The 27,987-nt window shown below is 43.1% G+C and overlaps 1 protein-coding gene across 1 annotated transcript; it reads left to right on the forward strand.

The window, feature by feature from the left end:
- Positions 1-1,763: 1,763 nt before the first annotated feature.
- Positions 1,764-27,984, forward strand: SLC22A13 (solute carrier family 22 member 13). Its single transcript, XM_026678900.2, has 10 exons — positions 1,764-2,183; positions 8,650-8,753; positions 10,971-11,125; positions 11,948-12,116; positions 14,285-14,405; positions 16,664-16,758; positions 18,720-18,934; positions 19,618-19,726; positions 24,732-24,941; positions 26,394-27,984. The coding sequence occupies exons 1-10, from the start codon at positions 1,812-1,814 to the stop codon at positions 26,488-26,490; spliced, it is 1,647 nt and encodes a 548-aa protein (XP_026534685.1). The 5' UTR covers positions 1,764-1,811; the 3' UTR covers positions 26,491-27,984.
- The last annotated feature ends 3 nt before the right edge of the window (positions 27,985-27,987 follow it).

Here is a 27,987-nt window from a genome sequence, read left to right on the forward strand (position 1 = left end):
GATTTATGTATCATCAAGTTGGTGTTAACTCTTAAGAATCACACTTTCTCCATAACGCAATCCCCCAACCTGGTCCTTCAGTTCTTCAATGGGCACATCCATTGACACTGTCACACCTGCCTTCCCGCTGGTTGTGTCAGCCTTAAGATATCTTCCTATTAGTATATTCTGTCTTCTAACTATTGCATATCTGCTGCTATGCTAATTTACTTCTTTCGGCTGTCATGAAACGGTGGGAGGGGGGAATCTTGGAGGGAAAGAAGGCAGGAGGTGTTTTGCATTCCTTTGCTGGGTTAGCAAGGGAGGGGGATTCTTTTCTTTAACTTTCCATTTCTTCGCTAGCCTCTGTCCCTTTTTGCGCAACTGCGAACTTTTATCAAAATATGTCAAGGTCAACTGACAATAGCCTCATCACCACCTGGAGATGACCACATGATCATATTCAGAAGTTTTAATTGGAAGAATCATTTGAACTTTGGGGGGTGGGAGCAATTCTATTCCTTTGTATATGTGTTCTACCCGCCAATTTCTTAGTTTCGGAATTGGCTCTGTCGTTTCCACTTTATCTTCCAGTAAAAGAATAATCCTGCTCTACACCATGGAGTCTGAGTATTTCTTTCTTGGGATTTAGAGGGAGCACAGTCTGACAGGTTGCCTTTCCCAGCACTATACACTTCTCCAGAAAGCAGGATCTTCACATCGGTAGTTGGTGTTCACTTTAGCGACATATCCACATGTAGTGTCTAGTGAAAAGAAGGACCAGGGGTGACATGATAGCAGTGTTCCAACATCTAAGAGGCTGTCTCATATATTCTCCAAAGCACCTGAGGGCAGGACAAGAAGCAACGGATGGAAACTCATCAAGGAGAGAAGCAACCGAGAACTAAGGAGACATTTCCAGACAGATCAATTAACCAGTGGAACAACTTGCCTCCAGAAGCTGTGGATGTTCCGACACTGGAAGTTTTTAACAAGAAATTGGATAACCCTTTGTCTGAAGTGGTGTAGGGCCTAAGCAGGGGGTTGGACTAGAAGATCTCTTAAGATCCCATCAAATTCTGTCAATTCTGGTTTTGTTTTTTTAAAAAAAAAAAATTATAGGTATAACTTCTCCAGTATGATCTCTTGCCAACCTGATTCTTCAGGTTATTTCAATGGTGCACTAATTGCTTTTGTAACTGAGCCATCCCTCTTGATCCTGGTTGTCCTCTTCTACTTCTCCAGAGAGCTAGCATGGTTTTGCACATAGCCTTTCAGATTCCTGTAACATGATTTATAAGTGATGTATAAACCCTGTGACTATATAAGTTGTCCCAGGTTAGTAAGCCATCAATTATATTACATCGTCAATTATATTACACACGCACACACCCGCAAAATCCCATCACCTCTCATTTCCTTGACTAAATTCTTCAGTCTATCACTCCTGTGAAAAATAGACCTCTCTCTTCAAATAAATAACATTTCTGGGACTGACGCCTCTCTTACTCTGAGGCTGTCAATCTTTTCCAATTTGCTTCACTTTTGACGGGCCTTTATGAGCTTTGCTCTCGTTGGTTGTCCAAGCTGCAAAGTTGGCAATTAATCTTTTACACAACTTGTGGTTGTAAAAGTGTAACATGTCATGTATTAAGACTATTAGCAAAGAGCTTAATGAATACCATCCTTGCACTTCGCTGAGTGCCATGTCAAAGTTTATTCTGAGTTTCACCATGAATTCCAGAGGCTGCTGGGTTCCAAAGTGCTATTTGGGTAGCCAGATTAGTCAGAGGATAGACAGTAGCAGAGAGAAAGGCAGAAAGAAAACAGCCATGACCGATGTTGGGGAAATTATCAAAGCTCTTAATGATTTTGGCCGATTCCAGCATTGGCTAGTTCTGATGATCACTGTAGCTTCACCCTTTGCCGGTTTTCATATGTTCAGCCAATTATTCATGGTCATTCCAGTGCCTCATCACTGCAACACTAATTGGTTCGACACCATCCACTTGAATTTGACCGAAGAGGAGAAGCTGAATTTAACTATTCCCCGAAAACCTGACGGGACCTTAGAACAATGTCTCATGTATACTCCTGTGGAAACCAACTTTGAGACCATCCTGCAAACTGGATTGAATTCAACAGAGAAGTGCCGAGATGGATGGGTTTATCCTTCCAAGCCAAAACCTTCTCTGGTTACCCAGGTTTGGGAATCTCATTTTCATCTTCATTTTCCTGAATTAAATGCTTTGTTTTTGTATAAAACTGGGAGAGAGCACCAAGAGTTAAAAGGCCAAAAAAAAAAAAAAAAACCACACCCCCAACCCACCTGTGATATTTGCAACAGTAGTTGTCCCTGGGGAGCTGTCTGCAATTAATAAGGAAACTAAAATTCTCCCCGCCCACAAGTAGCCTTTTAAAGATTAGACATGGAGGCAAATCTAGATTGCTGCATGGTGTTTGTTAGAAGAGATACATACACCAGATCACATTGTACTGATCAATTGCACCAACTGTTAGTTACTTTGAAAGTCCAATGAATATGTTCATGTTAAGAACCTGAATTTCTACAGAACCTGGATCTCGGAGTGACTTCCATCCAATAAAGGAGAATATTTTGTAGTTCAGGGTTGAAACGAAGGGCCTTTGTTGCTCTCTGAGCTTGGTTGTTTTCTTGCAGATGTTTCATTACCCAAAGCACTGATGATGTTACCTAGTTTGGTAATGAAACATCAGCATGAACACAACCAAGCTCAGAGGCCATCAAGGAACCTTGACTCCCATCTCTGTACTTCATTAGGTTTCACTAGACACGTCAACAAAATACTTCTGTCCAGGTTCCTTCCTAACGACCTATGGAAAAGTCTAAAAAATGATCTGGTCTGGGTCCGTTAATGTTTTCACATTTTCCTCCTGCATATTTGAACTATATTAAGTCTTGGCCACTTTAAAATATCTGTTCCCAGAATTCCCCAGCCAGCATGTATCTAGAGATTTTAAAGTGGTCAAAAGTTGAGAAACACTTTTTGTAATCCCTTCAGAGCAATTAGGATTAGGGTATATATGCCAGTTTCCTAAACAGATAAAAAAAAAAGTTTAGAGTAGAAAAAGATTCAAAATTGGGGCCAGAGCAATGCATTTGTTTGGCTAACTCAAGGTCACAAAATGTATGGGAAAGCTTTTAAACTGCCAAGAACTGTTAATCAAACATGTTAAAAAAACAACAACTATTTGTTGGGAGATTTGAAAGTATGCCAGTTAGAGATTTAGTTAGAAAGTGAGAAGAGAGGCCAGAAAGATTCATTCTAGGATAAACAGCTACAAGTATGTTATACCAGGGATCCCCAACCTTTTCGACGCCGCGGCCCGGTTCCGGCGTCAGCTGGGCGCCGCGGCCCGGTTCCGGCGTCAGCTGGGCGCCGCCATCTTTTTGTGAAAAATCACTTCCGGTGACGTCACGGAAGTGATTTTCGTCAAAAATGGCGGCGCCAGCGCTTCTGGTGAGCTTTTCGGGTAGAAATGGCTTTCTACCCGGAAAAGCTCACCAGCGCTGGCGCCGCCATCTTTTTGACGAAAAATTGCTTTTTTACCAAAAAGATGGCGGCGCCCAGCAACCAGCGGCCCGGTAAGGCTTGTTCCGCGGCCCGGTACCGGTCCGCGGACCGGCGGTTGGGGACCCCTGTGTTATACAATTTGGCTGCCTTACAAAGGATGTGTCAGGTTTTAGAACTACTTCATCTGGGCTACTGAAATTCAGATGACCTGTAGATGGCAGCAAAGAGATGCAGAAAACATCTAACCCCTGGCTTCTATCTGGGGGTGTCTGGGGTTAATCATAATCATAGAACAACAGAGTTGGAAGGGACCTTGGAGGTCATCTAGTCCAACCCCCCTGCTAGTGTGTATGTGTCTATCATCTATCTGAATGTTTGCCCCCTAAATCGGGTAGCTTCTGTGAAGAAGCAAATCACGAAATCCAGCATTTAACTGGAAGCTGACTCAGCTAGAAACTTGCAGCTTCCTTGGTAGAAAACAAGAAATTCAACCTAAAGTCACATTGGCACCTGGATAGCTACCTACATAGGTCAGTGGGGTTCTCCAGATCTGAGAACTTTAAGTCTTGTGGATCAGCCTGGCTGGCTGAGGGATTCTGGGAGTTGAAGTCCACAAGTCTTAAAGTTACCAAGTTTGGAAATCTAAATGCTGACTTCATGGTTGAAGTATCTGAATACGTGTCCCTCTGTTTTTTGCTACTTGCCACCATAGTAAAAAGCCTTATGCTTCTCAAGATATCAGGAGAGCCAGTCTGGTGCAGTGATGAAAGTGCTGGGCAAGAAATCAGGTGATTGTGAGTCCTAGTCCTCCCTCAGGACAAAATCTCCACAGACAGTCTTCCCTTAGGCCAGGGGTCCCCAAACTTGGCAACTTTAAGACTGGTGGACTTCAACTCCCAGAGGTCTCCAGCCAGCTGGCTGAGGAATTCTGGGAGTTGAAGTCCACAAGTCTTAAAGTTGCCACGTTTGGAGACCTCCGCCTTAGGCACATAAGCCAGACTTCGGGGCAGCCCCTCTCTCTCCACCTTCACCTAGACTTTTCAGTGGGAAAGGTCTAGTCCTCCTCAAGGTCAGAAGCTCCCTAGGGCAGAGATCCCCCAATCTCTGGGCTGCGGCCCACCACCAGGCCTCAAGCCTTTTGGAACTGGCAGACGACTATGTGCAAGCACATCATTAATCACGTGAGCAGTGGGTGACTCGGCATGCACACCCTCCATTCGTGTGAGCAAATGTTTGGAGACCCAACGACTTGAGAAACCCCCTCCAGGTTGAAAGAAAAAAAAAATCCCAAACTACAGAAAAAGGAAAATTTTTACTGCTAAATGTTGGCTTACAAGTCCAGTCGCGCAACTCTTCCTACAGCTTACTTGACGTGAAGGAAAGGAAACTTTCTGTAAACAAGAAGATGTAAGGTGAATGTATTGGCCTCAGGATAACGTTGCAGGATCCAATCCACCGGGACTAGAGACGGAACAGAGCAGCACATGCTCTGCTAAAGAGACGTTCCCTGAAGGTCTGAAAGCTTGGAAGACAAAACTTCTGTTCCCGCTGACCGACCCAGATTGGATCCTGCAAGAAGATGCAAGCTTGCTGCTTAGTCATCTGTCAGAAATGGTGTAATGTCTCCTGCTTGGGCAGGGGGTTGGACTAGATGACCTACAAGGTCCCTTGCAACTCTGTTAATCTGTTAAAAATCTGTTACTGTTGGATGACTCCTGCCCTGCTCCCTTTCCACCAGTAGGGGGCTTTGCAACATAGCTACCTATTCAAAATGCAATTATCCTCCTGCAATTTGAAATGGCCCAATGATTTAACATGTTTTTTTTACCCTTTCCTTCCTTCCATGGTGTTCCGACTGAAGTCCAAACTAAACTTCCCTATGTCTTAACAGCATCCTCACAAAAAACCCGTAAGGCATGTGGAAAGAGAATGTGAATTGCCAAAAATCACTAGGGTTCTTCTGCACATATGATTTGAGAACTGGTTCAGTACAATATTTCTGGCCCTTGGCTCCATGCCATCTTAAGCACCAGGGCAGGGGTGGGATTCTACCAGTTTGTACCTATTCACTAGAACTGGTTGTTAACATTCTAAGCAGTTCGGAGAACGGTTGTTAGAAGAAATTACTGGCCTAATCCTGTAAGGAAGGCAGGAAGGAAACATTCTGATGTTGCTTACAGAAACTGCCTCTCCGTTAACCCTTATTACATTCTTGGCAGGACTAGACTTCCCGTCTCAGGAACTTCTCTGGAGTTTTTTTCCCCTCCTTTGCTGGTACTTTGCTTGTGTGGAATGACCATTCAAAGTTACAATGGCACTGAAAAAAGTGACTTATGACCGTTTTTCACACTTACAACTTGCAGCATCCCCACAGTCATGAGAGGCCAAGCGAGGAGATGGTGCCTCCATGTGAGTGATATTGAGTTGGCCACGCCTAGCCAATCACATGACCACCAAGCCACGTCCACCCAGTCACATGACCACCAAGCCATGCCCACCACCTAAGCCACGCCCACAGAACCGGTTGTTAAAAAAACTGAATCCCACCCCTGGACCAGGGCTACGATTTTGGGGGAAACTACATCTGAACTACTCACCAGTATAAGAAGGAGGTTTTCTTGCGTACTTTATCTCGTTACCATCTTAGAATAGCATCTCTCTTATCGGTCCAACAAAATGAAAATGAAAGGATCAAAAGTAAGGAGAGATTAGACAGCTATTTATCCAGAATGGTATAAGGTTTCTTGCTCAAGCAATAGGTTGGACTAGAAGAACAAAGATGATTAAGGGACTGGAAGCTAAAACATATAAAGAATGGTTTCTGGAACTGGGTATGTCTTGTTTAATGAAAAAAAGGACCAGGGGATGACATGAGAGTAGTTTTCCCGTATTTGAGGGGCTGCCACAAAGAAGAGGGAGTCAACTTATTCTCCAAACGCCTGAAGGCAGGACAAGAAGCAACAGATGGAAATTAATCAAGGAGAGAAGCAACCTAGAGCTAAGGAGGAATTTCCTCACACTAAGAATGATTAACCAGTGGAACAGCTTACCTTCAGAAGTTCTGGGTGCTCCAACATCGGTTTTAAGAAGAGATTGGAGGACAATCATTTATCTTGAAATGTTATAGGGTTTGATGCTTGAGCAGGGGGTTAGACTAGAAGACCTCCAAGATCCCTTCCAACTCTGATGTTCTGTTAAAACTGATGGTAGAAAAAGATCTAGCGGTTCACTGCCTTTTCAGGCTTTAAAAAGAAAATATTCGTCACATAATGCAGGGGTCCCCAACCGCCGGTCCGCGACCGGTACCGGGCCGCGGAACAAGCCTTACCGGGCCGCTGGTTGCTGGCGCCGCCATCTTTTTGGTAAAAAGCAATTTTTCGTCAAAAAGATGGCGGCGCCAGCGTTGGTGAGCTTTTCCGGGTAGAAAGCCATTTCTACCGAAAAGCTCACCAGAAGCGCTGGTGCCGATTTTTGACGAAAAATCACTTCTGGTGACGCCACCGGAAGTGATTTTTCGTCAAAAAGATGGCGGCGCCAGCTGACGCCGGAACCGGGCCGCGGCGCCAGCTGACGCCGGAACCGGGCCGCGGCGTCGAAAAGGTTGGGGATCCCTGACATAATGGACGTGTGTTTATCTCAAGCATGTTTAAATTCAGTTACTGACGATTGACTCACACTGGAAGTTGGTTCCAACCTGTGAAGTAAGACTGTCTAACATTATTTTTCAACTTCCCTTCTGCCAGTTTGAGGTTATGATTTCGTGTTTTGTTACTAAGTGAAACATTTGTTAAGTAAGTTTTGCCCCATTTTATGGCTTTTCTTGCCATGATGGTTAAGTGAATTTATCGCATTTGTTAAATTAGTAACTTGGTGGTTAAGGAACTCTGGTTTTCTCATTGATTTGCTTCTCAGAAGGTCACCAAAGGGGATCACATGACCCCAGGGACACCGCAACTGTCATAAGTATGAGTCAATTGCCAACATCTAATTTTGATCACCTTACCATGGGATGCTGCAATGGTCGTAAGTCTGAAAATCAGTCATAAATCCCTTTTTTTTTCAGTGCCGTTGTAACTTTGGTCACTAAACGAACAGTTGTAAGTCGAAGACTACCTGTGTTTAAAGGTTTCGGTTGTGTCCTCTCTTTCCCTCAAGTCCTCCAGGCTGTGCATATTCAGTTCCTACAATCTCTCCCAACCTCGAACCATTTTTTTCTTGCTTGTCTCTGGACTAGCTCAATCTTATCAATGCCCCCCCCTTTTTTTTTCACTATGAGGTCTCCAGAACTTACAAGAATTCATTTGGGGACTTATGGCCATTTCCTCCACATTTTTTACTACCGTTGTAGCATTCCCCATGGTCACGCGATCGAAATTCTGACTTTTGGCAACTGACTCATATTTACGACGGTTGCAGCGTCCCGGGGTCCTGTGATCTCCTATTGTGACCTTTTGACAATGGGGAAGCTGGGTTCACTTAACAACTGTGTTACTAATTGAACAACTGCAGTGGTTCCCTTAACAACTGTGGCGAGAAAGGCCTTAAAAGGGGGCAAAACTTACTCAACAGGTTTCTCGCTTAGCAACATAAATTTTGGGCTCGACTGTGGTCGTAAATTGACGACTGCCTGTATTCCAAATGGGGCAAAGTCCTATGTAGCATGGCTGGGACCAGAGGTGGGCATTCAGCAGGTTCTGACCAGTTCTGGAGAACCCGTAGCGGAAATTTTGAGTAGTTTGGAGAACCAGCAAATTCCGCCTCTGACTGGCCCCGCCCCCATCTCTTCTCTGCCTTCCATTGAGTCCCAGCTGATTGGCTGGCTCTTTTTGGTTGCCCTGCACAGGAGAACAGAGCTGGAAAGCAGGTTGGTGGGGTGGGAAGGGAATGGAGATTTTGCAGCATCCTTCCCCTGCCATGCCCACCAAGCCAAGCCATGCCCACCAAGCCACAGCCACAGAACTGATAGTAAAAATTTTTGAATCCCACCACTGACTGGAACCTCCCCTTCCCTGCTGAGATCCCTCTAAGGGGTGCACCATGACTAAAATATCTACCGTGATCACGGAATGAGCTGTGCTTCCTTTTTATTAAAATATTTTTCCTTTCCTCCTTTAAGTTCTCCCTGGTATGTGACCAAAACGATTTAATTGACATCTCCCAGTCCATCTTCATGTCCGGCCTCCTCGTCGGAGCCGTGGTGTTAGGACCGTTGAGCGACTGGTAAGGCCACCGAAACAATTCCCGCATGCAGAATGGAAGGTAGCAACCTATAGAATCTTTTATTGGCCAAGTGTGGTTGGACACACAGGGTATTTGTCTTAGTGCAAATGCTCTCAGCGTAAACAAAAGAAAAGATACATTCGTCAAGAGTCAGGAATCATCAGGTACCACACTTAATGATAGTCACAGGGTACAATAAGCCATCAAATCATACTAGGAAACAGTCAATATAAATCGTAAGGATTCAAACGACAAAGTTATAGTCATACAGTCACAAGTGGGAGGGGATGGGTGATAAGGAGTGATGAGAAGATTAATAGTGATAGTAGTGCAGACTTTGTAAATAGTTGGACAGTGTTGAGGGAATTATGTGTTTAGCAGAGTGATGGCGTTCGGGGAAAAACTGTCCTTATGTCTAGTTGATCTGGGCTCTATAGCATCTGAATTTTGGTGTTCGTGTGACCATGGAGATGCTGCCATGATCGCAAGTGTGAAAAATGGTCATAAGTCACTTTTTTCAGTGCCGTTGTAACTTCAGTCACTGAATGGACTGTTGTAAGTTGAGGACTACCTGTATTCTAAACAAAAGGTTAGAGCAAGTTGTTTGGGACTCTTGTCATTCACTAAGCAAACTTGTGGAACTGAGGGTTGATCTTGATTGATGGTCGAGTGTTTCTCCCGCGTGAGAAAAGAAAACTGAGTTATGAGTATTTTTCACACTCAGAACCATTGCAACATCTCAGCGTCACGTGATTTAGAAAAGAATGGAATATAGAATAGAATAGAACAGAACAGAACAGAACAGAACAGAACAGAACAGAACAGAATAGAATAGAATAGAATAGAATAGAATAAGAAAATGGAACAGAACAGAGCAGAACAGAACAGAATAGAATAGAATAAGAGAATGGAATAGAATAGAATAGAACAGAACAGAATAGAATAGAATAGAATAGAATAGAATAGAATAGAATAGAATAGAATAGAATAAGAGAATGGAATAGAACAGAACAGAATAGAATAGAATAAGAGAATGGAACAGAACAGAATAGAATAGAATAGAATAGAATAGAATAGAATAGAATAGAATAGAATAGAATAAGAGAATGGAATAGAATAGAACATAACATAACAGAACAGAACAGAACAGAATAGAATAGAATAGAATAGAATAGAATAAGAGAATGGAATAGAACAGAACAGAACAGAATAGAATAAGAGAATGGAACAGAACAGAACAGAACAGAACAGAATAGAATAGAATAGAATAGAATAGAATAGAATAGAATAAGAGAATGGAATAGAACAGAACAGAATAGAATAGAATAAGAGAATGGAACAGAACAGAACAGAACAGAATAGAATAGAATAGAATAGAATAGAATAGAATAGAATAGAATAGAATAGAATAGAATAGAATAGAATAAGAGAATGGAATAGAATAGAACATAACAGAACAGAACAGAACAGAACAGAACAGAATAGAATAGAATAGAATAAGAGAATGGAATAGAACAGAACAGAATAGAATAGAATAAGAGAATAGAACAGAACAGAACAGAACAGAATAGAATAAGAGAATGGAAAAGAACAGAACAGAATAGAATAGAATAGAATAGAATAGAATAGAATAGAATAGAATAGAATAGAATAACAGAATTGAAAGGGACCTTGGAGGTCTTCTAGTCCAACCCCTTGTTTAGGCAGAAGGCCCTATACTACTTCAGACAAATGGTTATCCAACATCTTTTTAAAAACTTCCAGAAGTTTTTAAATTTAAATTTACATTAGGATGCTTGACAACTGTTTCATATTTATGACGGTCGCAATGTTCTGGGATCACGCGATCCTATTCTGACAAGCAAAGTCAATGGGGAAGCCAGATTCACTTAACAACTGCAGTGATTCACTTAACAAATGTGGCAAGAAAAGTTGTAAAACAGGGCAAAACTCACGTCACAAATTTCTCACTTAGCCACATAAATGTTGGGCTCAGTTGTGGTTGTAAGTAGAGGACTACCTGTACATGTTGTTTGAATTTTGATCACGTGACTGTAGGGATGCTGTGGTGGTTGTGCAAATGTGTTGTAAGTCAACACATTTGCACAACCAAATGTTTTTTCAAAGCTAGGGTAACTTTGAACAGTTGCTAAACGGATGTTTATAAGTCAAGGACCACCTGTAATGGTGACATAACAACCCATTCTTCTCCTTCAGGTATGGCCGACGACCCATTGCTTTGTTGTCTCTGCTCTTCGAAGGCGTGTTGGGAGTTGCGGTAGCTTTTGCACCCAGTTTTTATCTCTATTGTGGACTCCGGTTTCTGCTGGGAGCAGCTCTCTCTGGGATCACCATAGCCAGCCTAGCTCTGTGTAAGGCCTTAACCCTGGAATATGCATTTACGTACGGTGATTTTAAGACCCCTGGTGGCGCGGTGGTTGGAATGCGGTATTGCAGGCTAATTCCCTGCTCACTGCCATGAGTTCGATCCTAACTGGCTCAAGCTTGACTCAGTCTTCTGTTGTTCCGAGAACGGATACGGAATCAACCAAGTGACTGATTTGATTATGCATGGGGGATGGGGTGGAATTCATGGGTTGTTTTTTTATTATATGGCAGATTATTTTAAATGTTGTAAGCTGCCCAGAGTCATTTAAGTGCGAGTTGGATGGCTATATAAATTTGCTTAACAAATAATAAATCAATAATATACATTTGATCATCTGATCACGCGCTGTTTTACCAGAAGCATTTTTAATGGTATTGGCATATTACGCTAAGCAGTGCTTTGCTTAAACCAGCCACACGTAGCTTTTGCAGAGACCTGGTGGTGCAGTGGTTAGAATGCAGTATTGCAGGCTAACTCTGCCGACTGCCAACAGTTTGATCCTGACCAGCTCAAGCTTGACTCAGCCTTGGGTCCTTCCGAGGTCGGTAAAATAAGGATTGTTGAGGGCAATAGGCTGACTTTGTAAACTGCTTAGAGCAGAACATAAGTCCGCTATTGCTGTTGTGTTATTGTCTTCGATGATAATGCTGACGTTGATGATTTGGTTATACCAAGTTTTAAACAATTTATATGAAGAGACAGAAGGGGAACTCCTCAAATATGCAGACCTCTCCAAGCTGGGGCGGGGGCAAATAGCAAACTGACCTCTAATTTTTTCCCCCTCTGATCCAACCTTCCTTTCCAGGCACTGAATGGGTTGGCGTTGCCTACCGTCCGCACACCATCATCACTGCTCATGTGACTTTTGCTTTGGGACAGATGCTACTGGCCGGCTTAGCTTACGGTCTCCGGGACTGGCGGCATCTTCAGATTGCTGGTTCCGCCCCAGTTTTTGCTTTCTTTTTCTACATATGGTGAGTTCAGGGTTCAAAGAGCAGCCCAGCTGGATTTGGTATAAATGGATTATTATTATGATACCCAACAGTGGTGTGATTCAAAATAGTTTATCACCAGTTCAGTGGGCGTGGCTTGGTGGGCGCACTTTGCGCACGCACACACACTTTGTATGTGCGTGTGCCTAATGCACACTTTGCGCATGCACAGAGGCTTTCTGACTCACTTCCCGCACTCCTGCGCTCTCCCTGTTGCTTCAGCAGCTGATGTACGGCACTGTGCCGTGCAAAACAGCTGCACTTCAAAAGCAGGAAATAAAGGTCACTATGGGAGCCCAGCAAGGGTGGGTTTCTTCCAGTTTGCACCTATTCGCTAGAACCAGTTGTTAACATTCTAAGCAGTTTGGAGAACCAGTTGATAAGAAGAAATTACTGGGGTAATCCTGTAAGGAAGGCAGGAAGGAAACATTCTGGTGTTGCTTACAGAAACTGTATATAATATTTACATAATGCTTCTTAGTTACACCACTTGGAAGATATTGAGTACCGGTGATGTTATTCTATCAGTTCGGCATGGTTCTAGCGGGCTGGTAGCACTCAAGATCAGCTGAGACCAAACCAACTTTCTCTGCAACTACAATGGAGCCCCAAATTTCTGTTGCTAAGTGAGAGATTTATTAAGTGACTTTTACCCCATTTTACGACCTTTCTTGCCACAGTTGTTAAGTGAATCACTGCAGTTATTAAGTTAGTAACATGGTCTTATTAAGTGAACCTTTCTTCCCCATTGACTTTGATGGTGAGAAGGTGGCAGAAAGTGGTCACATGATCCCAGGGACACTGCAACCATCATAAATATGAGCCAGTTGCCAAATGACTGAATTTTGATTACATGGCCATAGGGATAATGCAGCAACGGCTGTTAAGTGAAAAACAGTAATAGTCACTTTTTTTCACAGCTGTTGTAACTTTGAATAGTCACTAAACGAACTATTATAAGTCAAGGACTACCTGTACTGACATACAGATATTCTTTGCTTAATGCCCAATCACTTAACAACTGTTCGAAGTTATGGCAGATTCAAAAAAGTTACTTGCAACCCATCTTCAAAGTTACGATCGCTGCATACAATTACCTGCACTCTTATGATCACATTTCAGGCACCTGGTTCAGATTTACAGCAGTGATTTGCAAAGGCCTTTTGCCTTTTTCCAGCAGAAGACAGTAAAAAATGCCCTTTGGATATGCTGGATGTGCTTAAATATCACTTGGTTTGCTTAATGACCACATGATTTGCTTAATGACCATGGAAACTCAGTTTACAATCACTGTAAAAATGGTTGTAAGCTTGAGTCAGGTAACGTGATGACTTGCATAATGACTTCAACAACTTACAGTCAAAATTCCAGATCTAATTGTGGTCGTTGAGCGAGGATTACCTGTGTATATATATCTGCCACAAAAGAAAGAGAGAAAAAGAGGAAGAAAAGCAACTCAGGAGATAGATAAACAACTATTAATTATAATTAATTTCATGTAAAAACCGCGATTTATGATTTTTGTGCTAGCTCTCTTGGACAGATCAAGAAAGAGTGGGATGTCAATCAAAAAAATCAAGATGACAGCAAGCATAACAAAGCCCAGCCTTTTTATTTTACATGCATTGCACCAGAGGGGGGTATTCAGCAGATTCTGACCGGTTCTGGAGAACCGGTAGCAGAAATTTGAGTCATTCGGAGAAGCGGCAAATATCACCTCTGACTGGCCCCGCCCCATGTAATCTCCGCCTCCCGAGTCCCAGCTGATTGGCTGGGTCTTCTTTGGTTTCCCTGCACAGGAGAATGGAGCTGGAAAGCAGGCTAGTGGGGTGGGGAGGGAAGGGGGATTTTGCAATAACCTTCCCCTGCCACGCCCACCGAGCCACGCCCACAGAACCGGTAGTAAAAAAAAATTTTGAATCCCACCACTGCATTGGATGTGAGCGCATAAGAAAATGGAGGCTTGACCTCTTGGTGTTGACTCCATCACGAGCCCATCTCCAAAGTTAGCTCTGGAGAATGAAATTAGATCTGTTGGGGGGTCCTTGAGCTTTGTTTGTTTTGTTTTGTTTCCTTGAGTTTGAGAGATATTTTGTGCTGTCTCCTAATTTGAAACCGTTTGCTTGTTTGCCGTCCCAATATTTTTTCAGGTTCCTCCCGGAGTCCGCTCGGTGGCTTGTGATGAAAGGCAAAATAGAGGAAGCTAAAAAGGTTCTCCAAAAAGCAGCCTCTGTGAACAAGCAAACCATCCCTCCGAGAATGTTAGAGGAGGTAAAGTTTTTGTTTCCTGCTCCCGTGAAGTTGCTATTGCAGAGATCACGAGGAATCAGAGATCAAAGGTGGTTGGGAACAACTTGGGAACGAAGAAATCGTTCGATGAAGAGGAAGCATTAAGAAAAAGAATGGACAGCCATTGCCTGCCTTTAGTCAAAGGGTTGGACAACAAGACCTCCAAGGTTTCCATCAACCCTAGGATCCTATTTCTATTTATTAAACCACTCTCAGACATTCATTGCATAAGTTTCCTCTGCATTATAACTTAGGTGTTTATTTATTAAGAAATGTTATCTGGCCAACCAACTCACTCAACGGTGATTCCAGATGGTTTATAGAAATAAAAGCCCTGAACAAAACCCACTTCCTTAGTGACAACAATCAGATCCAGAGAGCTGGAGAAGATTCTTGGAGGAGAAGCGAAACGTCTTCAAAGAAAAACCAGAAAGTCCAGTTGTCTCTTTAAAAAGCACCTTTGGGACAACCATGACCTGGATAGCCATAGCCATAGCACTTAGGCTTATATACAGCTTCACAGTGCTTTACAGCCCACTCTAAGCAGTTTACAGAGTCAGCTGTTGCCCCCCAAAAATTTTGGATCCCCATTTGACCCACTTCAGAAGGATGGAAGGCTGAGTCAACCTTGAGCCCAGTGGGATTCGAACCGCCAAATTGCAGTCAGCTGGCAGTCAGCAGAAGTAGCCTACAGTACTGCACTCTAACCACTGCACCGCTATGGCTCATGGATGGGCTACCATGGTTATGACTGACAATCTCCGTAGAAAACCAGATCAACAACTTGATGAGCTCCATCTCATCCTGAGGTCCCTAAGCCCCCTGGTCAAATCAAGTCTTCGGGGCCTTTTGGAAGAGGATCAAAGCGGAGGCCATTCTTATCTCTGCAGGGATGTTGTTCCACAGGGAAGGAGCCACCACGGAGAAGGCCCTTCTTCTTGATCCCACTAGATCAGGGGTCCCCTTGGCAACTTTAAGACTTGTGGACTTCAACTATTCTGGCTGAGGAATTCTGGGAGTTGAAGTCCACAAGTCTTAAAGTTGCCAAGTTTGGGGACTTCTGCACTAGATGTACCTCCTTAAGAGAGGGGAAACAATAACTTTCCCCGCCTCCCTGGTTTGGTTATGGCCCTTGGCTAATTTTTGGCTACAGTTCCTTGTCTTATCTATGATGATTCAATCAGGTCATGGTTGTCTTTTAAATGGCAATTGGACTAAAAGAAGGAAAAAAAGAAGACATTTTGCTTCTCATTTATTTTATGTATTTATTTTAGAGAATTTATATAGCCACCTACTTGCTCACAGCAATTTTAGGCATCTTACAGCCAATAAAAACACAATGTAGAAAAAATAAAAATAATAAAATAATAACCCCAGCCTCCCTCGGCAACCACACATAATCGAACCAGCCATTTGATGGGCTCCATCTCACTCTGGGTTCTCCAGATGAGTATGCAGTGAATTTTGTCCCATTTTACAACCTTTCTTGCCCCAGTTGTTAAGTGACTCACTGCAGTTGTTAAGTTAGTAAAATGGTTGTTAAGTGAATCTGGCTTCCCCAATGACTTTGCTTGTAAGAAGGTCGCAAAGGGGGATCACGTTACCCCGGATGGTCACTAAATGAACTACTGCAAGTCAAGGACTATCCTTACGTTTAGGCAAGAAGAACAAAATGCACAGGTACAGTATATGTGGTACCTGGCTCAATAGTAGTAACTGTGAGATCGGGATCTCTGAGTCCTAGTGGACAATCCCTTAAATGGGACTAGCGGAGACATGATAGCAGCATCCCAGTATCTGAGGGGCTGCCCCAAAGAAGAGGGAGTCAATCTCTTCTCCAAAGCCCCTGAGGGCAGGACAAGAAGCAACGGGTGGAAACTAATCAAGGAGAGAAGCAGCCTAGAACTAAGGAGAAAGTTCATGAAAGCGAGAACAATTAATCCCTGGAACAACTGCTTTACAGAAGTTGTAAATGCTCCAATACTAGAAGATGTTGGATAATCATTTGTCTGAAGTGATGTAGGGTTTCCTGCCTAAATGGGGTTGGACTAGAAGACCTCCAAGGTCCCTTTCAACTCTGTTATTCTGTTCTATTCTTAGTTGTGGTTCAACATATTTAGAGAAGTGACTAACCAGAAGCCTGTATAGAAGGGGAAAACTAATTCCCTGAATAGTAAAAATGAAAAAGAGACATTCCCCCTCTCACTTTTATTCTTTAAATTTCTCATCTTTTAATAAAGCTAAAACCTGAACAGACATCCAACTCTTCAATGGTTTTGGATCTCGTAAGAAACTCCCAATTAGCAAAGGTGACCCTGGTTATTTCCCTAATCTGGTAAGTATGTTGTGTCTTTCATAGATGGCATCTTGATGAAAATAACAATTTCCAACACAAAAGAGTTCAAAAGATTCACCATCCTGGGAAAAATGTTAGTCTAAAGGGGCGAATTGAGCCCATGGGTGCAATTCCCACTCAATAAAGGAATTTAAAGTGACCTTGGAGAAGGTATCAAAGAGTTGTTAAGAAGAAACGCAGATAAGAGACAACTCAGGTCAAAAACAGAAGGCTGTGTGAAAAATGAATTCAGAATGATCCCACAATTTTGTTTAATGTAAAATGAGGAAGAGGCAATTGGTACTGTCCCTTTGATGTTGGCCAAATCAAGAAACGGACATTGCCAGAATTCCAGAAATGCTACATTATTGTTGTAGGGTGAAATGCTATATTGTTGCACGGCCAAATCCTGGGGTTTAGAGATGCTCTTTTCTAAGACTCTCATTATTGGCGCCCTCTTACTTTCCCCAAAGTCAGATCTCTCTGTACCTTTACCAAATTCCTGAGATTTCCAGGCATAATAAGTATCCTGTTTCAGCATTTCTCCCATTGCTTTTTGGAAGGAGAAGAAAATAAATTTAAGGGTGGGTGGGTCCTTGGTGGTCTCTGAGTTTGGTTGTTTTCTTGCAGACATATTATGACTCAAATTAGGTAATGTCATCAGTGCTAGTAAGGAATGGTGATAATGTTATTTAATTTGGGTAATAAAATATCTACAAGAAAACAACCAAGCTCAGAGAGCACCAATGACCCTGCAGTCCTTTTCTTCCTCCTTCTCCTCTTCTTCCTCCCCCTCTCACCCTGCAAACCCTCCTGGCACTGATGATGTTACCTAGTTGGGTCATGAGATGTCCGCCAGAAAACAACCAAGCTCAGAGACCACCAAGGACCCTTCATGTCAACCCTGAGCTACAAATATTCTCCTTTATTGAAATAAGGTGAAAGTAGATTGAGAGAAAGAGTAAGAGAGAGGTTTGCTTATCAAACCTCCTATTCATACCAATAGTTCTCAGCTTAAACCCACAATTGAAACTGGAAGTTCCATCCCTAAGCGATGCGGTTGTTAAATGAATAATACCTCATTTTACAAACTTTTTGCCGCAGTTGTTAAGCTAATCATTACAACTGTTAAGTGAATCACATGGTCATTAAGTGAATCTGGCTTCCCCTGTTGGCTTTTCTTGTCGGAAGCCGGCTGGGACAGTTGCAGACAGCGTTCACATAACTCAAGGACATTGTAACTATGATAAGTAGATGCTGGTTGCCAAGTGCTTAAACTGTGATTGAGTGACCACAAAAATACTACAATAGCTGTAAGTGCGAGGAGAAGTCATAAGTCTCTTTTTTCAGTGTGGTCGTAACTTCAAACAGTTGCTAAATGAATGGACGTAAGTCGAGGACTATGTGTATAACTATTTAAATACCTCTCCCGCAAGTTTTTCATATAACCCTAACCCTGTAAAAGCAGCATTGTTTTGTGGAAAAGGAAAAGAAAATGTAGCATTTATGAACTTTATGTTGTACATTCTCCTTTTAATGGTAACAATTTCTCCTTCCTTTCCTTTCCTTTCCTTTCCTTTCCTTTCCTTTCCTTTCCTGTCCTGTCCTTTTCTTTCCTTTCCTTTCCTTCCCTCCCTCCCTTCTTCCTACCTCCCTTTTCTCCTTCCTTTTCTTTTCTTCCTCCCTTTGTTTCCTCTCTCATTTTTTGACCATTCTTTTTATTCCTCTCTCTTTCTCCCCTCCCTCCATTACTCTTTCCTCCTTCCTTCTTTCCTGTAAATCTCACTCCTTTTTCTCCTTCCTTCCCTTTCTTTCCCCTCTCATTTCTTCCGCTCTTCCTTTCTTTTGTTCCTCTCTTTCTCCTCTCCTTCCCCCCTCCCTCCCTCCCTCCCTCCCTCCCTCCCTCCCTCCCTTCCTTCCTTCCTTCCTTCCTTCCTTCCTTCCTTCCTTCCTTCTCTTAGGTTTGTCAACAGTCTGGCCTACTACGGATTAAGCCTGAATGTTGGCAGCTTTGGCCTGAATATCTACCTGACACAGGTCATCTTCGGGGCGGTTGAAATCCCCGCCCGGATCCTTTCCGTCTTCCTGATGCAGCATTTGGGAAGGAAGAAGTGCCAGTCGATTTTACTCCTCCTCGGGGGAACGTTTTGCCTTCTGATCTTCGCTGTTCCCAAAGGTGATTTCGATGAAGGACAGCCAGGGAGTCCCACATTTTGCTCAGCTATAATTGTTGGGCTGAGTAGAGGTCGATTGATGATTATTCCCTCATCCGAAATACTGCTAAATAAAAGATATAGGTGGTCCTTGACTTAGGACCACAACGAAGCCCAACGTTTCCGTTGGTAAGCGAGACAGTGGTTAAGTGAGTCTCATCCCATTTTATAATCTTTTCTTCCCACAGCTGTTAAGCGAATCGCTCAGTTGTTAAGTGAATCATGTTGTCATTAAGCGAATTTGGCTTCCTCCGTTGAGTTCGCTGGTCAAAAGGTGACCGGGAGAGTAACAAATTGTTATCACGTGACTTTTGGGACAGGGAAGCCGTCATAAATACGAGCCAGTGGCCAAGCACTTAAATTTTGATCACATGACCTTGAAGATCCTGCAGCGGTCATAAGTGTGTAAAACGGTCATAAGTCATGTTTTTCAGTGCTCTTTGTAACTTCAAATGGTCCCTTTGAAAATGATTGTAAGTCAAGGACTACCTGTATTTGTAGCCAATTACTATGGGTCATATCTACTAGTGAATATAGAGTGAAGAGGAGAGGGGTTTCAGGGGCCTATTGAATTCAGAATGTTTTTCTGTTCTCTCCTCTCCTATTTCGGATTTTCTGTCTCTTCACCTCTGTTTTTTCTCTCCAGATTTACCTGTGGTAATCACAACGCTGGCTGTCCTTGGGAAGTTTACCATGGCAGGATCATTTTCCACATCCTATGTATATTCTGCAGAGCTGTTCCCAACTATTATCCGGTGAGACTACTTAACCACAAGCAAAATTTAAAAACATCTTAAGTCTAAAAGAATAACAGAGGTTGGAAGGGACCTTGGAGGTCTTCTAGTCCAACCCCTTGCTCAGGCAGGAAACATCACTTCAGACAAATGGTTATCCAGCTTCTTCTTAAAAACTTCCAGTGTTGGAACATTTACAACTTCAGGAGCCAAGTTGTTCCACTGATTAATTGTTCTCACTGTCAAGGAATTCCTCCTTAATTCTCGATTGATTCTCTCCTTAATTATTTTCCATCTGTTGCTTTTTCTCCTGCCTCCAAGTGCTTTGGAGAATAGCTTGACCCTCTCTTCTCTGTGGCAGCCCCTCAAATATTAGAAGAGTGCTATCATCTCACCCCTTTTTATTAGGTTAGACATTCCCAGTTCCTTTAATTATTCATCCTGTGGTTTATAGCCTCCAGCCCCCTAATCATTTTTGTTGCTCTTCTCTGCACTCTTTTCAGGGTCTCATCCTGTTCTTTTGGATCACGGGGATCAGAACCGAACGCACGATTCCAAGTGTGGTCTTACCAAAGCATTATAATGTGGTACTATCACATCATGTGATCATGAACCGATCCCTAGTCTATCAAAGAGAAGAATCAGGGGGTGAAATGATAAGTGTTTGCCATGACTTGAGAGGCTATCACAGGAAAGGGTGGTGACTGACTTTTACAAGATTAACAGAGTTGGAAGGGGAGCTTGTAGGGTCATCTAGTCCAACCCCCACCCAAGCAGGAGACCTTGCACCATTTCTGACAGAAGGCAGTCCAGTCTCCTTTTGAGAGCCTCCAGGGATGAAACTCCCACCACTTCCAAGGCAACTTCTGTTTCATTGTTATTCCCCAAAGCACCTGAAGGCAATGAGTTAAAGCGAGATCCAACTGGAATTAAGGAGACATTTCCTGACAGTGAGAACAATTAATCAGTGGAACAGATTGCTTTCTGGAGTTGTGGGTGCTCAATCACTGGAGGTTTTCAAGAAGAGACCGGACAGCCATTTGTCTGGGGGTGGTGGTATAAGTTCTCCTTCATTCTCCTATCAACTAATAAACCCAATTCTGTGGGGCTTTCTTCACACGGACTCTACCAGCAACCAATTCTTCATTGTATGCCCATAATGCCTTTATCTCACCTCTTGCCCAGATCACTTTAAGGCCATCTTTAATCTTTTAGGATGAAAGTAATAGATTATCCACACACACACACCACTCAAGCTGTATTTTTAGACCTGGAATATAGCACCTAGTTTTGGTCAACGTTACAAAAAAAGATGTTGAAACTTTGGGAAAAGCGCAGAGAAGAGTAACCAGGATGATTAAAGGCCTGGAAATTAAAAAGATACGAAGAATGGTTGCAAGAACTCGATATGGCCAGTCTATGAAGGACTAGGGGTGCCCAATATCCAAGGGGTTAAAGAAGAGGGGGGTCAACTTATTTTCCAAAGCACCGGAGGTCATGACAAACAACAATGGATGGAAACTAACCAAGGATAGAAGCAACCTGGAATTAAGGAGACACTTTCTGATGGTGAGAACAATTAACCAGTGGAACAGCTTGCCTTCAGAAATTGTAGTTGCTCCATCACTAGAGGTTTTTAAAAAAGAGACTGAACAGCCGTTTGTATGAAATGGTATAGGGTTGCCTGCTTGAGCAGGGGGTTGGACTAGATGACCTCTGAGGTCCCTTCCAAGCTCCTCGATTCTGATTAAAACTGAAAAGTCAATTTTGCTCAAGCTGCCAGAAGATGTGATTCACTGACCTTGATGCTGATGGCGTAATCTGGCCAACTGCTACTGATCAGCTGAGGCTGCTCAAGAGCCGATGAATTATCTCTGACCTTGATCACTGGGGAGAGGTGAACTAATTGTTTGGATCTGGGAAACCTGAAAGGCATGAGAAAAGCATAAATGGTATGTAGAAATAACCCTGGGAAAGAGCGGGCAGCCAAAGGAATAGGCAGATAAAAAAATTTTTTAGACTTGCAAGAATCTGTTAATGAATCCTTGATTAGAGCTTGGCCATGTTTTCTATCTGATCTACCAAGTAACACAACAAACACTCCCATTTCAGCTTCATTGTCTCTCAAGAGGCACAGGGAAAAATTGGGTCAGATGTTCACATTTCTGCCACAATACCCTACCACAATAAAGTAATGCCCTTGCAATTCCCTGCAGGGGCCTCTCTTTCTCTGGGCCTGATCCTGCAGGGTTCTTTGCACAGACAAATCATTTGACTTTTCCTACTGTTTTTTTTTTTTTAAATTAACATCACTAATCCAGATTAATTGGAAGAGTAGCTGACCAGTGATGGCAATTGAAGTTGGGGGTGAAGAGAGAGAGGGGTTGTGCATCACAGCATAGACCTCCTCCCTCTCCAATTGGAGTGGTCAACTATTGTTTGAGTTACCAAATCCTCAAGGGTTCAGGGAGGTCGGAAAAGAAAGTAAACAGAGTTTATTTAGCTCTCTGTCAAAACTGCAAATCATTGCATTGCTGTGAAGGTTTTCCCACTGGCTGTTTTACAGGTGGTCCTCGGACTTATGACACTCAATTGAGCCCAAAATTTATATTGTTAAGTGAGACATTTGTTAAGTCAGTTTGGCCTACTTTTTTATGGACTTTCTGGTCACAGTTTTTAAGGGAATCATTGCAGTTGTTAACCTAGCAACTCGGTTACTAAGTGAATCTGGCTTTTCCATCGACTTTGCACGCCAGAAGGTCGCAAAAGGGGCCCAGGACACGGCAACCATCATAAATAAGAGTCAATGGCCAAGAGTCTGAATGTTGATCACATGGGAATGCTACAAGGGTTGTGTGAAAAGCGGTCATCTTTTTTCAAGTGCTGTTGTAATTTCAAACAGTCACTAAATGAACTGATGTAAGACAAGGACGGCCTGCATTTCTTTGTATCCTGCCTTTATTATTTTTACAAACGACTCAAGGCAGAGGAAACATCCAATACACCCTCCTCCTCCTCTTAGTTTCTCCTCAACAACAACCCTGCAAGGTGAGCTGGGCTGAGAGAGAGGGACCCAGCCCAAAGTCACGCAACCAGCTTTCATGGCTAAGGCAGGACTTGAACTCATGGCCTCCCACTTCCCGGCCTGGTGCCTTACCCATTATATCAAACTAAATGATGTTAAAAAAGGAGATGGGAGGGCAGTCTTTCTGCTTTGAAGGCCACCCTCTCCCATGCAAACCAGGATAGAGACAGTTTGGATTGGCAAGGGGGAAACCAACATCGATATTTGATACGTTTTCTGCTGGTGTTTAGATGTTGGGTTCAGGAGGAGGATATTTATGGAGAAAAGCTTTCTTGCTGGGACAGATGTTGGGCTCAAAGGATCAGGATTATCTATTAAACCGGAATTAAAAAGACTTATTGCTCAACCTTATATATCAGGGGGTGTCAAACTTGCTTTATCAAGTTGTTGTCGCATGATGTTTCTTGACTCTTCCCCACTTCGCTAAACCAGGGTTGGGCATGGCCAATGTGTGATGCATCCAGCCAGCGGACTGCAAGTTGGACACCCCTGCTATATAGGGTCAACTATAAGTTCAATGCTAAATTGGCACCAAATAAAAGTCGAACAGAATTCAAGAAGGGTTGGACCATTTGTGGCAACGCAATGACTCTAAGCTGATGATGCTCTTAACTCTGCTGCCTGCTCTACTTTACAGGATGCTTCTTGCAGCCATTTTGTAGGAACAGGGCCATGTTGGTCTACAGCGGCAAAAAACAGGGAGGAGGTTGGTAGCACTTTTCCCCTTATCTATTTTATTAAAAGGCAGAAGGTTTTTTTTTCCTGAGCTACAGCTCCTTTTAATGTAATGAGTGGGAAATGTGCTACTAGATTCCCGAACTTTGGGGAATGGCCATCTTCAGGAAACCCAGCAAAACAACGTTCACCCTATTGCAGGTGTGGGATTCTACCGGTTTGGCCCCATTCGGCCAAACCGATAGCTCTGAGGATCAGCTATGAGCCAACTGGTTTGCTCCGATGATCAGTGGGCCCGCTTGCCCACCCAGCCTTTAGTCTGTGCTTTATATCCTGGTTTTCAAGCTCAGCTTGATTTGCATGGCACAGCAGATTGCAGCGTGTCAGCTGTTTAATACAGTGGCCCCCAACCTTTTTTGTGCCACGGCCTGGTACCGACATCACAAAATGATCCGCGGCCCGGTACCAGCATCAGCACGCATGACAAGGCAAGGCGAGCCGAGCGACCGGCCAGCCAGCCGTCCCCCGGTTCTTCCCGCCACCTTCAACTCCTCCTTTGTACCTTTGTCGATGGGCTTCGCTTCGGGACGGCTTTGGGACGGTCGCTCGGCTCGCCTTGCCTTGGGTGCTGAAAGAATCCTCGCGCCTTAGTTTCGTTCGAAGCCGCCCCACCCCCCTCGATGAAACTAAGGCGCGAGGATTCCTGCAGGACCCAAACGCCGCTTTCCAACCGGAAAAGCTCACCCGGAAGCACTTTCTTGTCAAATAAGATGGCGGCGCCCAGCAAACCGGCGGCCCGGTAGGAAATGTTCCACGGACCGGTACCGGTCCGCAGCCTGGTGGTTACGGACCCCTGGTTTAACACACAGAGATGGCTGGAGAAAGTCAGTAGCAAACGCTCTGTGCGCACACTCATCAAACCAGTTGTTACACTGGTTTGCGATTCGCACCCCTGCCCTGTTGGGCAAAGCCACTTTTTTATTTTTATTTATTTATTTTTATTTGTCAATTGCTTACAAGATAATAGGTATAAGTAAAAACATAGTTATGAATACATGGATACATATAAGAAAAATAAAAAGAAACAATAGGACAGGGAGGGTAGGCACGTTGGTGCGCTTATGCACGCCCCCTACAGACCTCTTAGGAAAGGGGTGAGGTCAATAGTAGACAGTCTAAGGTTAAAGTTTTGTGGGTTTGGGGAAAAAAAATTACAGAGTCACTTCCACTAGGTTTCATCCTTCCTCTGTTTTGCTTCCATATCAGGCAGACCGGACTCGGAGTGTGTCAGATGACAGCCAGGGTAGCTGGAATCATCTCCCCGCTGGTTGGCCTCCTGGGGAAATACCACACCTCTCTGCCTGTGGGGATCTTCGGAAGTGCAGCCGTCCTTGGTGGCCTCTTTTCTCTCCTTCTTCCAGAGACGCTTGGCAAGGATCTGCCCGATTGTGTGGATGATCTGACCCACAAACCAAGGCAAGACCTGTGGGAAAGTCTGCTTCAGTGGTGGGATTCAAAAAGTTTTACCGCCAGTTTGGTGGGCATGGCTTGGTAGGCGCGCTTTGCGTGTATGCACAGGCATGCCAAATGTGCACTTTGCACAGGCGCAGAGGCGTTCCCACTCACCTCCTGCAAGCCCGCACTCTCCTGGTTGCTTCAGCAGCTGCCACGCGGCACTATTCTGTGCCCTGCAAAGCAGCTGCGCTTCAAATTCAGAGGATAAAGGTGAGTATGGGAGCCCAGGTGGGCAGGTGGGCCCAACAGCAGACTGACAGAGAGATCTGGTTCAATCTCTGCTGCTTATTGCCGCTACGGCTTGGCAGAACTGGGCTGAACCGGTAGAATACCACCACCGGTTTGCTTGATACTTTTATGCCTGTCTGATCCGGGAGAAATAAACTGGGCTGAGATTGTGGGGTCCTTGGTGCCATCTGGGCTTGGCTGTTTTCTTGCAGGCATTTCACTATTCAAAACTAGGTAATATCATAACCATTCCTTCCTAGCACGGATGACGTGACCAGTTTGGGTAATAAAACGTCTGCTAGGAAACAACTAAGTTCAGGGAGCATTAAGGATCCCAAATCAGTGGAAGTTTGACTTGAAGGGGATCTTCACAGCTGGGCTTTGCAGAAAGCCCAGGCTGTGCCCTTCAGACAATGCCACCTTCAGCTGGCACAATGCATGCAGGGATTAAGCAGCTCAGTCCGGTCCCACCATTTTGCACCCATGTGATGTCCGCGGGAAAGATGCTTTCATCTTAATGTCAGGGAAAAAATGGTCACTATGTAGGATCATAACAAAGTTTGAATCAACTCCACACAGATCTGATTGCAGCATCAAGAAAAAAATTGGTGCAATCTTCCCACTTTTCAGGGACAAATTTGCACATTTAGCTTCCAGGCAAACTGCAATCTGGTGATGGATACAAGTTGCGCCTTAAAAATTAGCAGTGGATTTACTTAAGTTTAGGCACTGCAATTACCAAAGGATGAACATGTATAATTAATCCTTGACATATGACCAGAATTGGGTTCAGAACTCCTGTTGCTAAGCAAGGTATTAAGTGAGTTGTGCCCAATGTTATGACCATTTTGCCACAGTTGTTAAGTGAATCGTGGTCATGAATCCAGTTTCCTCTATTGACTTTGCTTGTTGGAAATCAGCTGAAAAAAAATGGCAAAATGTTTTTTTACATAACACATGGGAAGTGCAACTATTGAAAATACACGCTAGTTTTGCTAAGTGTGTACATTTGTTCACGTGACCATGGGGATGCTACAATGGTTGTGTGAAAAATGGTCATAAGAGACTTTTTTTCAGTGCCATTGTAACTTTGAAAGGTCACTAAATGAGCTGGTTGTAAGTCAAGGACTACCTATATTAAGTATAATGAAATCTAACTGTCTTTAAAACTTCTTTCATTTTTAGGAAGCGCAAGGAAACCAATGACAGCGTGGAAAATGGATGTACAAAATCAAATAAAGACAATTGTATTAGTGAAAGGATAACAACTACACGTTTCTAAAGTCAGTGATGGATTAACTTCAGCATATCAAGGACACAGACTGGAGAAAAATTGGTAGATTTCTCTGTACTGTGAGTAAAATAGGTAAAAACCAGTGGGCTTGGTTAGAAAGTAAATTTTCACACATTAGGATCATGTGATTTGCCTTGCAGGCCAAAGAGTGAAGAATAAAGTCAGCTGCCATTGGTTTAATCAGGAAACCATGGTTTATCATAATGGTCATTCAGTATTTTCAATGGGACTTTTTTGTGCTAATAATGGTCCATCTATTCTTATTGTAACTTTTTTTAGTTAGAATTGCTAGCTTTTTATATATAAATGAAATCAGTTTAAATGCTAGTTTATCATTCATGAGTTAATTCTGTAATAACATGCAAAGCAGAGAGAGAGAAAATAAAGCAGGTGTAAATCTATCCAAACACAGCTAGCAATTCTCTTGAATTCAGAAACCCTTTTCTATTTTGGAGATTAAACCTGGTGCTTTGGCATGAGGTTTTTCTACTTTCTCTTTAAAATCTGCCCCCACAAATTCAAATAGGCAATTAGCAATTGCAGAGGTAGGGTTTTTTTTTCCCTAAGGGAAATTGCAGACGAGGATGCCTCTTGCTGAAATAGGACCAAGAGTTTTCATTTTGCTCATTCTTCCCAGGTGTTCCCAATCCAAATTACCACCCTTTCACATTTTGCTTTCTTTGTCCCCTTATCTTTGGCTCTTTTTTTTAAAAAAAGGAAAAGATTGTTCGTATTCTTGAGGAATTGTTCTTCAGGTATCCAAATCTCTGAAAGTTCTTTGGTTCTCCTTTATCTGCATGTCACCAATAACAACAACAAAACACCACCAAAACATATTATTATATAAAGCTTCCTTTGGGGGGGAAAACATTTCTTTAAAAAGGAAAAAAAAAGGTCAATGCCAACAAAAATGAAACTAAGAAATGCAGGTTTAGTTGTGGTAGTGGAGAAGGATATTTCTCATCATAGGAGAGAAATATCAAAACAATATAGAAAAAATTGGTTTGGTTGTCCCAAGCTAAGGGGGCAACCTGCAAAAAACACCCCATGGAAAGTTGATCAGGACCAGCAGCTCATGAATGAAGGTGAACATATATGTCCTACAATAATGTTGCAGGATCTAATCTGAATCGGCCACTGGCACCAGAGGTTTTGTCTTCCAAGCTTGCAGACTTGTGGTGCAGCCCGTCTTCAGGGAACTTCTCTTTAGTGAACAGTAAATGATCAATGGCTGTCATTTAAATGATCAGTAGCTGTTGTTTAAGGCAGCAGATGGACAAGGATGAGCTGGGCGATGATCTTGAATGCGACAATTGTGGTGGAATGTAGGACCAAGGAGCAGCACAAACAGTAGATTGAGATGGTCAAGCTAAGAAGGTCGCATTCTCAGAACATAATCCTTAATGATGCAAGCAATTGCTTTAGTGTGGCAATATTTTTGTCTATGGATGAGGAACAATAAAGGAAATTGCTCAAAAGTAATGT

This window comes from Notechis scutatus, chromosome Z, assembly GCF_049901735.1.
Source record: "Notechis scutatus isolate UNSWTSFEM ecotype Mainland chromosome Z, rNotScu1.2, whole genome shotgun sequence".
In the NCBI taxonomy this organism is placed as follows: Eukaryota; Metazoa; Chordata; class Lepidosauria; order Squamata; family Elapidae; genus Notechis; species Notechis scutatus.

Excerpts from the sequence above, each read along its gene's own strand:
- SLC22A13 (XM_026678900.2), top strand. The coding sequence starts at position 1,812 with ATGACCGATGTTGGGGAAATTATCAAAGCTCTTAATGATTTTGGCCGA. Across the intron at positions 2,184-8,649 it reads AACCTTCTCTGGTTACCCAG|TTCTCCCTGGTATGTGACCA; the intron begins GTTTGGGAATCT and ends TCCTCCTTTAAG. Across the intron at positions 18,935-19,617 it reads GATCTTCGCTGTTCCCAAAG|ATTTACCTGTGGTAATCACA; the intron begins GTGATTTCGATG and ends TTTTCTCTCCAG.